Source organism: Lucilia sericata, unplaced genomic scaffold, assembly GCF_015586225.1.
Source record: "Lucilia sericata isolate MDLA Ls3-8-SP2 unplaced genomic scaffold, ASM1558622v1 Contig000069F_arrow, whole genome shotgun sequence".
Taxonomy (NCBI): Eukaryota; Metazoa; Arthropoda; class Insecta; order Diptera; family Calliphoridae; genus Lucilia; species Lucilia sericata.
The window spans coordinates 444,355-460,095 of NW_023994103.1; the positions used below are offsets into that span (position 1 = coordinate 444,355).

At 32.1% G+C, this 15,741-nt stretch overlaps 1 protein-coding gene across 7 annotated transcripts in view; it reads left to right on the forward strand.

Moving 5' to 3' along the window:
- LOC119616373 (band 4.1-like protein 4) overlaps positions 1–15,741 on the forward strand; it is a 112,241-nt gene that overhangs the window by 76,784 nt on the left and 19,716 nt on the right. For 4 of the 7 annotated variants that reach the window (XM_037972730.1, XM_037972734.1, XM_037972733.1 and 1 more), the window contains exon 15: positions 1,290–2,381. The exons of 2 other annotated variants lie outside the window; for them this stretch is intronic. In XM_037972730.1, coding sequence (XP_037828658.1) covers positions 1,290–2,381 — 1,092 coding nt within the window. The remainder of the gene's footprint in view (positions 1–1,289; positions 2,382–15,741) is intronic. One more of the 7 variants, XM_037972732.1, reaches the window with a different exon arrangement.

Below are 15,741 nucleotides of genomic sequence, written 5' to 3' on the forward strand. Positions count from 1 at the left end.
CGGCTGCATATACTCATGAATACCCATATTGGTTTTAAGTATATTGTACTTTTGGTTCAAAGAATTGCAAAATATTATTTATACATAAGTTAGGTTTGGTTAACCTCACTTTCATAAAGGCGGTATGTGAGAGTGGAATCCATTTCACTAGCATTCTAGTCAGTCAATACGCAGGGTTCGATTTATATCAGAAACATTGGTAAAGGTGTATTTCTTCTAATGTGAGAAAACATACTTCTTCTACGGGGTTCTATGTGCTCAGGAAATTTCGTATATCTACACAAGCAATTTGGATCATTTCCTCTTGGAAGTATTACAACATCGTAGGCATACCTTCTCGGTAAGGGACTTAGAATTCTATTAGTCCTGGTTTCCTGATCCTGCAGCTTTGAAAACTTTATTCAAATGATAGTTTTTTGATGCAAAGGATCATATACATATAAGAATTATACAACTATTTGCGTAACTTCCAGACTTCGTTTGTGTCTCGATGCTCTTCACAACATGAGGAACGTCAACTAATAGATAAATTGAAACGTTCGGATAACTTCGACATTACCAATTAGTAAACTGTTAAGCGTTTACAACTGTCGTGAAAACATTTCTTTCCAAAATCAAGTAAAACTTAAGATTAATTAAATTAATGATAAGTTTTGAATCAAACGAAATTTGAAAATTGTTCAAACTTACTTCGTTTGGTTATATTGTTAAAGCACAACCTACTCAGATCTTTCTCCAAAAACTCAAGTTTTTACATAACAGAATAAATTAAAACTAAATATAAATTCAATTAAAATAAATATTTATACAAATTTTAATCTAATTCAAAACAGCAACAATATTCATAGGATTGTTTAATAATTAACATTCATTCAAAATAAGTACCATTATAAATAAGTACTCTTGAGTAAAAATTTCAGCTTTTAATTTACAACAACTTCAGAGAATATATTACATTTCAAACGCCCTTGGGAAAAAATATCACTTTGAAATACTACACAACAGGTAAATAATAAAATATAATTAAAATTCCATCTCTAAGGATAATACAAAATGAAAAATTATTATGTCACATGAAATTCCTCCTTGTGTAAATTGAAAATACTCACGCAGCCATATCAATTAGCATAGCTTGAAAATAGCACACGTAGTATTTACTCATTTTTATAACAACTTTAAATTTAAACACCATAAATTAACAATATTTTCTAATCCAATGTTTAAACATTGTTAAGTATTTACTAACAACAATAATAATCATCCATAAATAAACACATCCTCCACTACAGCCCATGCAACAACAGCAGCAGCATCATCAGCAACAGCCACAACAATCAGCACAAACTCAACAGCAACAACAGCTTTTGGATAAGGGTGCTGCAGATAAATCAAAACCTAGTCATCGTTTATTAAATTACACAACATTTGAAAATAATCAATATAAGTTTAGTCTAAATAATGTTTTCGGTACGAAAAGCGGAAATGCTACGCAAACACGTCCTTTGGCAGCTGGTGGGGGCAGCAATGGTAGTACAATTAATATAAGTAATAATAGTACTATTGGTGGTGGTAACGGTATTGGTAGTTTAAATGGTAGTGGTAGTTTTACTAATAATCAAATGGATCATTTTCCAGAATGGCCAAATACCCCAGCTGCCCCTTACTATTATCAAGGACCCTCTACAGTAGCCATGCAGGCCAAAAAACGGGATGCTAAATCGGATTTAGGTTTTCCCACTAGACGTCTATCGGGTCAGTGTATAACAAAGACCCAGTTGTTAACGGGTGGCGGCCATTTGGCGCCTCTCAGCGGCATGGGTTATTCTATGTCGGGTTCGCAATATCCGGGCTACGGGTCACGTTTACATCCAGCCAAATCAGATTTATTTTTAGCCTATCCCACAACTAATGAATATGAGCCACCCTTTATATATAACTATAAAATGCCACAAATGCCCGAATTTTTAAGATCCACTCAACAGCCGACGCAACAGCAGCAACAACAACAGCCTACAGCTTATCATATTTCTGGTTCACAGACAGCTGATCCCTCCTTACCGCCAAATGTTTATAAAACTACTAATAGCAGTACTCCAGCTGCCTATGGTGGTGCCACCCCTGCCACCGATGTCATGTATTATCAATTCGATAATACAGCTTGTTCAACCAAAGCCCCACAACCTATTGTTCAACAACCCAAATCTTTATACAATGCTAAAACAACATCGCAAACAGGACCCACAACGACGGCCTCACCTTCACATAACATGGGCCCTCTGGTCTTTTTACAGCATCAACAGAACGTTAATGGTTCTACGGCAACAAATGCAAATATTTCGTCAAACGTTGCCACAACATCAAATAATTCCATGCAACAGACTGTGAGTACAAGTTGAAAAAGTTTCATAAGCACCGATTATTAGAAAAACTGTTCACGAATGTTGCAGTGCATATGTATAACATCAGTAAATGTGTGTGTTTTTTGTTTACAGTCTGCTTGCAACTAAATGTTTCCGTTTTATTTATGTTTTTCTCTGTTGTTTTTATGTTTGACTTACATGTGTTTGTGGTAAATTATGATCGTTTTTAATACACTTGTTTTAAATGTTGTATGTTAATTTTTTTTTGTTGTTGTTTGTTGCATTACAAAATACTCTACATACATAAGTTGGCATGTCTTTATTGTGTTGTTGTTATTTTTTTTTTTTAAATTAGTGTTTGATTTTGTGTTTTTTTATTTAAGTTATTTAGGAAATTTAATTTTAAATTTGTGTAACTATATATTTCCGTTTTAATACTTGTGTACTAAATATTTAATGAAAATAACTGTGTATTTTTAAATTTTTTTAGATGATTGCATTCGTTATAATACATTATAACAAACTTGTTTAAATTAAATTTTAATTAAAATTATTTGCATGATTTTGTTTTTTTTATAATTTGCGGTATACATTTGAAGTACCTACTTACTTATATCATAGATTATGTTACTGTTTTAAACAAATGTATTCATACATATATACATACCTACTTCATGAATATCATCAAATTGAACGATTTTTAGAATTAACATGATCTTATAACAACTAGTAATATCTAAACTCCTTATGGAAGTCCGAAAGTGCTCACAAAATCGTGATGTTACTTCCTACAAAGAGCATGCATAGATTTATATAAAGATTTATAGCAGATGTTGCCAAAGCTGCGCTGAATCAGTCTATGATCGTAGAATTTTCAAATAACATTAGTAACTTCGCGCTGTTATAAGGTCTCAAATATGACTAAAAACTTTGGATTAATATATTTTGAAAACCGATAGAGAAATTCAGATGCGGATTCAGCGCAGCAGAAAAATATACTCCAGTTTCGATTTCACATTCCAAATATTGGATTCTATACACGATCTTATCTTGTTATTCCCTTAGGTTAGGTTAATAGGAGGCTGTATCTACATCAAATGCGAAGAAATACACCTCGGCTACTATCGGTCCTGTTGTGCGCTCCTTTTCGTGAAAAATGTTTGTTGGTAAAACAAAAGCCTTATATAGTATTCACTAAATGTATTATCGTCCGATGTTCAGAGACTCAGTTTCCTGGACGTAATTTCTAAGAATTTTCCAATCAGTGTTCTTGAGGGATATTATATCCGAAATAATATCACTTCCAAGATATTTGGATCTATTTTCGGCGAAAGCCTGACAATAGCAAAGAAAGTGTTCCAGTGTTTCACTGTCCTCTCTACATGCTTAGACTTAGACTTGTTCATTTTGATGAGGCTTCTCGTCCTGCTCTCGTTAGGGTCACCCTATAGGATATTTGTGGTTCTACCCACGGTTTCATTATTCCGAAAGGCCTTATGGGTTTCTCTCATCCATTATTTTAATTCTGCCCTCGTTGCGTCAAATGGTTTTGCGTTCGTCAGGTTAACTACTTTTAGTTCCCTTCCCTTTAAAGCTATTACATTCGCTCTTTCATTGCCGACTACTCCCGAGTGGCCTGATACCCATATGATGCGAACCTTACCTCTGGGTGCTTTTTTACAATCCAATACGGTTTTAGATTTAACTTTATCACATGATATCGCCCTAATTGCCTTCTGTCGATAAATTTGTGGAAATTTGTGTAAATTCTAATCAAATTTACGCAATCCGTTATTGCTCGGACTTCTGGAATATCTCGCATTTCTTTCAGAGTCTTGGTTGACGTAGTGCTCATGGCTCCACTTATACTCAATCAGCATGTACGCTGAACTACCTGTAGTAGTTTGATATTACACTCTTTTTTCAAAGAAATCCACCAGATTATTTAAGCATAACTTAGGATTGATCTAATTACACTTTTATAGAGCATATGTGTCATAGTAGGACTAAGGCCCCATTTCATGTCTATGGTTCTTCTACATAGCGCCCAGCACCGATGTTAATATTAATCCTTTCCTCAATGTGGTACCTCCATCTTAATTTCCGGTCAAGTATTACACCTAAGTACACTTACTCCCTTAAAACTTCAGTAAATCTCGTTTTCCATTAATCGCTTTGAAAGTCCATAGAAATTTATTCGTACTTGGATGTCACTTACCACATGCCACAATAAATCACAATAATAAACAGACTCTGAATAAACGTCGGATTATTTATGTAATGTGCTAAAGCTCCAATGCAATGATCATTATCGCTCATTGATCTATATGGCCTACTCCTCAGATAAGAGTGAGTAAAAGAAGAGAGTATTCAGTCTCAACCAGTCAGAAACCGCAACGAATCACAATAATAAACAAAGTCGGAATATAAAGAACCTCGTAATCGCTCATTAACTAAAAACTTAATTTGAAACTATCTAGGATTCCTTGCCTGCTCCCGTTCCGATCAGTTTCTCTGACCTCCACAACAGTATTACTCAGTGTATTCTCACACTTCCGAATGTTAAAAGTATGTTTGCGCCTTAAGCAGTTACCACTCGTTGTCGTGGACGCTAAATAACTTATGATTGATGATCCAATACACTGAAGATAGAGTTTTATATTCGCTCTCGTTCGCTACACATGAGATATTCTTTCTCAAAAGTCTCGTAAAGGATTTATCCATTAATAGCGAATATAACAGCTAGAGTCATCTAGGTTACTATAATAGCTAAAGTCACGAATGAATAAAAATATTTAGTACATGGAGGTATCAAAAATGTTGGGAGTGGCATATCCCATATAAATCAGATACTTAAATTTGTTTATCTGTGAATTTCTAACATCTATAGTTACCACATCTATAATATCAATAGCATCCACTGTGCGTCACTCCATGCACAAGCACTTTCTTCAATAACGTGCTTCCTGTTCAGCAATCTTCAGTCCATACTGATAGATTAGGCAATAGCACCAAGAGACGTCTTTGGTACACCAAAATCTTCAATAAGCCAAGGCTTCGTTTTCACTTTCCGTAAGAAATCTATTCCCTGACCATTACTGTTCAGTTGCTTACTGTCCGGCCATCTCAGATTATATTTGAAGCATTTCTCGATAACATTCCACACTGATAGAATAGGCAACAGAATCAAAGACGTATTTGGTAGACAGAAATAAGATCCTCATCAATAAGCCAATACTTCGTTCTCACTCACAGTGAGAATAGAAATACTGTACATCAATTTATCCATTAATAGCGGGGAGTTAGTAGGAGTGATCGTGCCAATACAAGAGGTCTTCTATAGCCCATGTGCCTACTCCAGCGATAACCTAGGGTATCCATTTGATTAGACGTAGTATACTTCCAGTGGCACTCATATACCATCCGGCTGGGTGACATTATTATCCTTAGGGATTTCAGGACCAAGAACATAGGACTTGTTTTACATTTTCCATAAAAGAAGGGAGTTTTTTCAGTGTATACTTCTGCATTAGGTAAGAAACAATACCACCGGCGCGACCCTCAATCAGACGCAGTCCAATAAATTAGAAATAACAATCCAGCTGCTTTTAACTTTTAGGAAGAGACACTGGGGTTTATGTTTATAGAGGCAGAGTAACTCTTGTAGATGAGATCTAAATTGTGGAAATAATCCCCACATGGCAAGTTTAAAAATTTCAACATATGAATGAAGGAAAGTTATAATATAAGCATTTTCCATCACTGTCTAAAACTACAGTTAACTAGCAATTTCTAAAAATTTTATGAGTCAAATAAAATAAATTCTAATTATCTTAAATGTTTATTAGAATAAAACCCATAAACATGTAACCATTAAACACAAGAAAGTGTTCAATGATTGTCTTAATTTGCTAGTGCTTTAAAAACCCCATTAAGATTTCCTTTGCGGTCAAGCACTGCTAGCATTAAAGCAGTTAAAAACAAAGAGTCTTTGGAGCAAAGTAAAGTGTTCCACAAAAAACAAAACAAAACTAAGCTGCTCTTGTTAAGATAATTTGTTTTGTCTGACTTTTGGTCTCATACATATTTTTCTTTTGGACTTTAATGCATGTTTATTGACTTGTCTTGTTTTTTTCTTTGGTTGTTATATGGTTTTTGTTGTATTTAATATTTGTAACAATAAGATTGACCAAAGTATCTAAAAACTTAAGATTTCTTTTGTGTGTGTTTTTTTTTTTTGTTGGTTTCCTTTAAATATGATATTTTCTTGAACTGAATTCTAAATCTTTATTTCTGTGATTTGCACGTTTTATTGTGTGGAAATAAATAAATTTATTTTTAGTTGTTTGGTTTATTTTATTTTTTCTCTGTCTTATTTTCATTTGTTAATGATTATTTATGTTTATTACTATTATTATGCCAATTTTTTTTTTTGGTACAATTTGTACAACTGATAAAATTTTTGCAAAATTTTACGTTGCTGTTTTGTATTTATTACAAGAGTAATTTGTTTGAAATATGAAGACCTAAGTTTATTATGCGCTACACCATTATAGTGGGGAGGGTTTTGTGTGTTTGTGCTGGTACTTGTAACACAAACATATTGGACCAAAATCAATAATCTCCAAATCATCGATTTAGTATCTCCAGCTATAGTATTAGCAGTAATTTTGATACACATTCCTTTTCAGCCATCCAATCCTCTAACGGGTTCTTGTTAACCTTTTTTATTTGTTAGTGTCGCACCTCAGATAATGTGGATAATGTGGCTCTTGTAAATCGAAACAAGAAGTTCGAGTGCTTTACATGAGTACCTGGCGTGTATTTTCAACTTTGACACCATATAAACATTTGAAAAAAATAGGCAGACTAGCATTAGTGGGCGTGGCTTCTCCCATATTAATAAAATACTAAAATTCCTATATCTGGAAAACTAAAGTAACCAAATTTTTTACAAGTAACTCAAGTTTCAATATAAATTCTTAGAAAAAAATGGGCACAAAAATCAGTGGGCGTGGCATCTCTTATTATATTAAAATACTAAAATGTGTATATCTGGAAAATTAGAACAACTATTGTCCACAAATTTGACATGGTCAACTTTGACATAGATATGAACAGTCAGAAAATAAATGTCCGAATTATCAATAGTGGGCGTGGCATTACTCATATAAATTAAATAGCAAAATTCATATATCTAGAATACTATAACAGCTAGATTAACCAAATTTTGTGAGGAAATACGTATGAATAAAAATATTTAGGACATGAAAGTATCAAACATGGTAGGCGTGGCATATTCCATATGAATGAAATACTTAAATTCGTTTATCTGGGAAATTATATCATCTACAGTTACCAAATTTTATACAAGTAACTATAATATCAATAGCTTCCACTGTGATGTATTTGGTAGACCGAAATACAATTTACAATAAGCCAAGGCTTCGTTTTCACTTACCGTGAGCTATATATTCCCTGACCATCACTGTTCAACTGCTTCCTGTCCAGCCATCTCAGATTATATTTGAAGCATTCCTCGATAACAATCCACACTGATAGGCAACAGAATCAAAAGACGTAGACCGAAAATACGATCCTCATGAATAAGCCAAGACATTGTTCCCACTTGCAGTGACAATAGAAATACCGTACATCCCTCGGCATGCAACACATCATACAAAAATTCCGAAACCATTAGGGTTCTCTGGTCAGACTTCGAGTCAAAAGACTCCAAGGAATAACCGGGGAGTCTAATGGCTTTCCTGTTTGTAATTCAAACAAAACTAGAGGATTTGATAGCACTTCTCTTCCCCAGGATTGCAATAAAACATCGAGTTTAGGGCAGGTCACCAAGGTAAAATATACCGGGGAATGTAAAGCGGGTCAGAAACATAAACGTATCTTCTATATATATAAAAATGAATGTGTGTTTGTTTGTATGTTTATATGTTTGTATGTTTGAACGTTATAGACTACTAAACGGCTGAACCGATTTTATTCAAATTTTCACAGCGTATTCCTGTATGTCTGGAATAGGTAATAGGCTACTTTTTATTTTGAAATTCCAGTGGGCGAGGAGCCACGCCTATATTAAGAAAATATTAAATCCGTATATTTATTTTAGATAATATAACAAATTTTATCGGAGCAACTTTAGTGTCAATATAATTATTAAGGACAAAAAGTAGGCGGACTATCATTAGGGGGCGTGGCACCATATAAATTAAATACAAAAATACGTTTATCTTGGAAACTATTACAGTTAGAATCTTAAACTTTAACATCCATCTAAACATAATAAATAAATTGGCGGACTTCCCATGAGGGGAGCGGCACCTCCCATATTAATTAAAGACAAAAATTCGTTTATCTGAAAAAGTAATAGAACTAAATTCTTCAAATTTCGAACGTAGAACTTTAATATTCATCTGAACATTTTGGAGGAAAAAAAGCGGACTTTCATCTGGGGGGTCTTGAAGCCCCCACATTAATCAAATGGAAAAATTCGTATACCTGAGAAACTATTAGATCTATAATCTTCAAATTTTACATGGAGAACTTTGAAATTCATGTGAACATTTAAAGCATAACGGGCGGACTTTCAATGGGTGGCTTGGCACAACATACATGAATTAAATATAAAATTTCGTGCATTTTGGAAACTCTTATATCATTCAAATTTTTTATAGATAGATAGAAATTGGCGAATTAGTCTCAGTTGTAGCTCTACCTCCATCCCCATGATAAGCTTCATATGTAGGGTATTATTTGATCGGTTATGTTGGTCCACAATTCCGTACTTTTTTTATTCGAATGTGTTTTAAGCATAATAATATAATGAATGATATATGGCACAATAATGAGGATATTTCATTTTGGTCTTTATTAATATTATTTCGAATTTTTTTTTGTTTTTTGTTTCATTTGTAATTTATTGTCATGTGTATTAATAAAAGAAAATTTGCTGGTAATTGACCTACATTTTGAAGCAAAATGTTAACGATTGTGACTTGAAATGTGGCATACCCTACACTCACATGTGAACTTTGAACTTATAAGAGTATGAAAATTTTGTTATACCATAAATTTTGTGTTTTTTTTAAAGAAAGCCTAAACATTAGTACCCAGGAATAAAGACAAATGTTTGTAGAAATTTCGTATATATGTACATATTTGCAAATAAATTTATTAAAGCTCTTCCTTTCATTGCTTTTTTTTGTGCTGTTGTTTTTGTCATAATTTGTTTACTTTCAGCCATTAACAATCTAATTTAGTAGTTTGAATTCTTTATTTCCTTGATATTTTTATTCTGTTTCCTCATTTTGTTTTTTGGCTTGACTCAATGAACCTTCATTTATGCTGTTTCTATTTGCGTCAATTGATATTCCAAATGCTCTCTCTAGTTACTGGGTTACCCAATGAAAGTATCGGCAAAAGTTTAGTGAAGGAGAAGGAGGAGGCGTAAAGCAAAAAATACCAAAAAGAACATTAAATAATATTTTGTTACAATTTATTTTTATGGCAATATTATGCCAATGATTTGTAAGCACTTTAGATATGAAAACCATAAAGAAGATATTAAATATTCTATTTTCAAACAATGTACTACTACGTTTGTTAGTCAGACGACATTGGGTGTTGCGTTTCCGAATTAAAGAGAAAAATAAACTAGGAAAAATTAAAATGAAATGAAGGAAGTAAAAACTTTAGTTATTAAGAATTTGCTATATTTTGTTACAGATTTTAAAAAACAATTATTTTATAAAAAGTTATTGAAGAAAACTTTATGTACTTAATATAATAAAATGTTTGATATCGGAGAATCAAGTTTCGTAATGTAAATTTTGATAGATTTCTTAACAAGTCTGAATGGATTGGTATATCTGACCATGAAGGCCACTACTGAATAATCAGCCTTACTTGTCAAATGAGAACCTTTGTTTCACACCTACCATGCACGTACTTGAGTCTGAGATTGTTCACAACTCGGTAGTAATATTTATCAAAGCAAACATTTCAAAAGCTGTTTGTCGCTTAAGGAACACATTTCGATAGGTTGTAATAGGAAAGGGGTATAAATAAACTATTTTCCCAATTCTAAGTAATACTCATCTCTTTATAAAATTAGCAATTGTCGAAGCAGTTTGTGTACTCATGTTCGATGTATAAACATTCATTCATTCCAGTCATGCAAAATGGATTCGAAAGAATCCAGTTTGAAACTTCTTTGATTGTCGGAATCTGAAACGTTTATCATCGCAGAGGTGAACTTCCTAAAACCGCTCAGCAACACAACTGAGATGGCTTCCCTGCAACAGACCTATTTAGTACCCTTCATATAAAAAGGGTTATATGGAGGGTAGAGTCAATTATGGACCTATCCTCATCGATTTAGACAACAATTATTTGTTTCGAATTTCATCGCGATACTCGTATCTTAAATTTAGTTATGAGGTTTAAAGTAATTTTCTGAAGCAAACCTATATTGGGGGGTTGGATTAGTTATCGACCGATCCACATCAAATTCAGTTGAAAAATTTCAGTTCCTATAAAACTACCGCAATTTGTACGAACATTTGAGCGTTAAACTCATTTTCTGAAGTGGACCTTATTAGATCGATCTTCATAAACTTTTTGTGTTTCGTAAAGAAATAGTTTATTTCAAATTGCATCGCCTAAGTCGTATTTTTAAGTAACTTATGAGAGGTTAAAGTCATTTTCTTAAGTAATCCTCAAATGGAGGTCAGAATCAGTTATCGATACATCTTCATCAGAGTTGGTAGGAAATTTTCAGTCCCCACAAAACTTGTTTATGTCGAATTTCATAGATCTACTGGTATTTTTATGACAGTTAATGTCGAATCTTACCGCTGTACTCGCATTTTTAAGCCAGTAATGAGCGTTAAAGTCATTTTCTAAAGAGGCCTTATATGGGGGGTAGGGTCAATTATGGGACGATTCTCATAAAAGTCTGTAGAGAGTTGTTGGCTTGTAAGAAACTTCCTTGTGTCAAATTTAATCGATGTAATCGTATTGAGCGTTAAAATCATTTTCTGGAGGAGCCCTTATATGGGGGTAGGGTTGTTAATTTATGGGTCGATCCTCAAAAAAATTGGTAGAGAGATTTTGTCTCGCACGAAATTTATGCGTTTCGAATTTTAGCGCTATATTCGTATTTAAAAGCCAGTAATGATCGTTATAGTGATTTTCTGAACGGGACCTTGGGAGGGTAGGGTCAATTATGAACCGATCCTCATAATATTTGGTAGAGAGATTTTGGCTTATATGAAACTTATTTATGTCGAATTTCATCGTTAATTTTTAAAACAGTAATGCCAGTTAAAGCTGTTTTTTCGAGGGTCCACTTGTATCAGGGCTATCCGAAAACGTGAACCAATATTGAATGCCTAATAATCCGTTCGCTTCTATCGTGCTTTCAACGGACAAACAGACGGATGGACAGACAGACGGAATGGCATGGATAGATCGTCTTAGAATTTAATAAGGATCCAGAATATATATGACCAATGTGTTACAGACGACAAAACTCAATATACCCCCATCTTTTTTGCTGGTGGGTATTAAAGGTTGCATATATCACACCTTTACGTAACATTCTGTTTCCGTGAAAATTTCGGAAACCACCAAAATTTACTTGAAATATGCCATAGAATAGATTTGAAATAAATTGTCAATCAAACTGTTAAATTAAATAATATTTATTTACTACTTTGTTTTCAACAAAACTGCCTCCCAATGAACAATATAAAACTTTAATGAAAACAATTGAACAAATTCATTCTGTTCATTTTTTACACTTTCAAATAAATTATTTAGGCAGACATTTACAATAAAATCAACAACTATATAAATAACATATAATTTTGAATATATTTAAGGGTTTTATAGTAATTTTTAACAATTTATTTTACTGCAACAAAAACCACTTTAAGTTCAATAATCTCAATATACGGTTATCGTTTAACCGGAGAATATTCTACCGGTTTAAACAATTTTTATGTGAAAGCGGTCAATATATTGTTGTGATAAAAAAAATAACAAGATATTACAAAATGGAGGTAATTTTATTATTTACATCCGATTTTATATCCGTTGTGTGATTGTCATGTTAACTTTGTCATGCATTACTTTGCACACGTACTCTTTACTCTCTGCATTACCTGCCATTAAAGCTAATATGAAACTCTTGTAATTTTTATAGTAATAAAGCTTTAAGGGAGTTCTGTTAACAAATATGAAGATTTTACTCTATATTAAAAATAAATAATTATATAAACAAATGTACATAAATTTAAATATTCGTACATATTTAAATTTTATATAAAAATTCTATAAAAAAAATCTTCCTTTTTTTCATTAAAAAATTTCAAATCAATTTACTAAGGTCTTCTTTATTTTTAATTGAATAAAAATAATAATAAATTTATTTATGTATTCATGTTTTAAATTTTGTATAAAACTAGTAAAATGAAATATTATATAAATAGATTTTTAATTTAAATAAATTAAATTCTTCAATGGTTTTTGGCAGTCTATTGAATGTGCTTTTTCAGCACAAAAAAACACAATAAAATGTGGTAAAGAATTTTGCATGAAACCCTAAACCATTTGTACAACAATTTAATGAAATAAAATAAAATTTGCTCAAAAAAATAACTTTGTATACAATACTGCAATAATAATGATAATAAATTTTAGATTATTGAAAAATTTGTTTTAAAACAATACAAAATAAAGGTAAATGTTTAGTTTTCTGATTTTAACTAAAATATAAATATATTTTAATACATTTAGGAATATTAGTGATGGTCTTAGGGGGAAAATTGTACAATGTATATTTTATAATATGTGTAACTTCAATTAAAAATTTTATATAGAAAAAAAATATTATAATCATTGAAAGATATTTTTGAGGGAAAAATAATTTCCTTAAAACATTTTCCAACTAAATTTGTCTAAAGAAATATTTTTCTTATAAAATTACAAAACTCAAATTAATTTGTTAAAAATGTTATGTGTTTACATAGTTTTGTTGCTATATACATTTTTTTTAATAATTTGATTCTTTAATTTATTAAGTAAATATATTTTTTAAGTAAATATTTTTTGTACAGAAACATGTACATATTTTATGAAAGTTAAGGTTGCATTAAAATAAGAATATACATTATATTATTCTTCAGGATTTTTCATTTCCCCCTACCCCCTGATATATTTGATAAAGTATTTTCAGAGCAGGTACTGGTAGTGCATGGATTTGAGTAAAAATTGAGAAATTTATTCTAATTTTACAGGCAACAGATGACTCCAGAAATGGATGTAGAAATGCGAAATCATGATTTGTATATTCTACCAATTGAAAATATGACTTCTTCTGGTTTATATACTAGCTCATCATACAAGCGACCCATAGCTAAGGGTCCACTAAGTATTGCCTGGGTATTGTGTAGATTTAAGTTCATATCCGAAACTTGTACTTTGATATCTCTCCATTTTTTAAATCACAAAAGGTATTATTTAATAAAAGTGGTACTTTTCATAAAAAACTAGATGTACCTAGTCCACATTACTGGACCTAAATTTGTACTATAGACTTTTCCACTATATCAGATCCTAAAAAATAAATCTTGGCTGATATAGGGGCTATTGTGCGCTTCTTTTTACGAAAAACATTGGTGGAAAAAAACTTATATTGAGCTCAATGATAATCCCAAGTTCACGAACTTACTTTTCTTGACGAAATTATTTCGAGTTTTTCAATCAGTCTTCCTGAGTTATGTAATATCTGGAATAACATTTCTCCCAAGTTATTTGAATCTTATTTCGACGAAAGTCTAGCAATAACAAATGAAATGTTACAAACTTTTACAGTTTTCTCCACATCTCCACTCTCCGAACAATCTTGTATACTATACAAGATTGATCGGAGAGTACAATGTATAGTTTTGCCAGGCTATTCAGAATATATACTAACATACTAATCTAGGGCATACTCATTCTGAGAAGACTTCTTGTCCCCCTTTTGTTAGGGTTACATCATTAAAATCTTTATGGTTCTACCCCTCTTTTCATTATTCCATAAAACCATAAAGTAGTCTCACGCTAAAGTTTTTACTTCAGCCATCGGCATGCTAACATCCTCAAGTTCTAATCCCTTTGTCGTTGGTGATTATTCTCGAGTGACTCGAGTACCCATATGATGCACAGCTTGCAACTGAAAGAGTATGCTGTTGGGGCTCTCTTACAGACCAAATGGACTTTGATCTTTTCACTTTGTTAATCTCTATTGAAGCCATATTTATTCCAATCCAGTTTACGGATTCAGTCTTAAATTGTGCCTGTCAGTTGATGTCGTGGTTTTGTAGACAATTTCTCGGTTTTAGGATAATTTTCATTCCAGTGTAATTTCTACAGTTATTTGCTCTAATGTTCCGCTTGATCTGGGAACAATGCATCAAACTTCTCGATGAATTCTATCTCTGGTATGCGATCGGTCGTCCTATGTTTATGTATAGTATTACTATTTGCCCTGATGACGTATTCTCTAGCCACATTTGATCGATTCGTTTAAGGATAAGAGTAGTTCGGATGTAAGTAATATAACGTTTTCAGAGCTTTTATTAACATAGTGCTCCTAGTTCCAATTATACTCAAGCTGATATACGCAGTGGCTTTATATTAAACTTTATTTACAAAGAAGTCCACCAGGTTATTGAAGCATCCAAGCAAAAACTAGGTAATGGCTTTCAATTGTAATTACTTACCTAACAACATACTTTTCAATGATTACTACATATCATCTGGATTACAAAGAAGTAGCCTAATAAGGTCTAAGGTCATTTTAAATAATAATGAAAGTTTTTGCCGGGATAATTTAGAATTAATCTAATCACGCTTTTATAAAGCCTTTCAGTCATAGTGGGATTAAGGTCCCAGTTCATATCTATGTTTTTCCTACATAGCGCTCAGAGTTCTTGTGTTTCGACAAATTGATTTTTTAATATTTTGCTTCCTTAACCACAAAATGTTGCTTTTTAAGCTTTCATAAAATATCAAAACAAATATTTTACTAGGACATAATTGCAAATAATTGTAATTATACAAATACCCATTTTGACTATATGTTTCTATCATACCCACTTACTTATTCAATGCTAGAAAAGAAATATTTATATACACAAAGGCCAAATAAAACCGCAAATGTAAATTTTCATCAAAACCACCAAATTTTATATTTTCATTTGCCATATACCACTTCCCCTCATTACTACTCCCCCTATGCTTTTGTTATTTGTTTGCCAAAGTTGTAAATATTTTGCAAGAATTTCGTATGGCCCAGCCACATTAGTATAAAAAG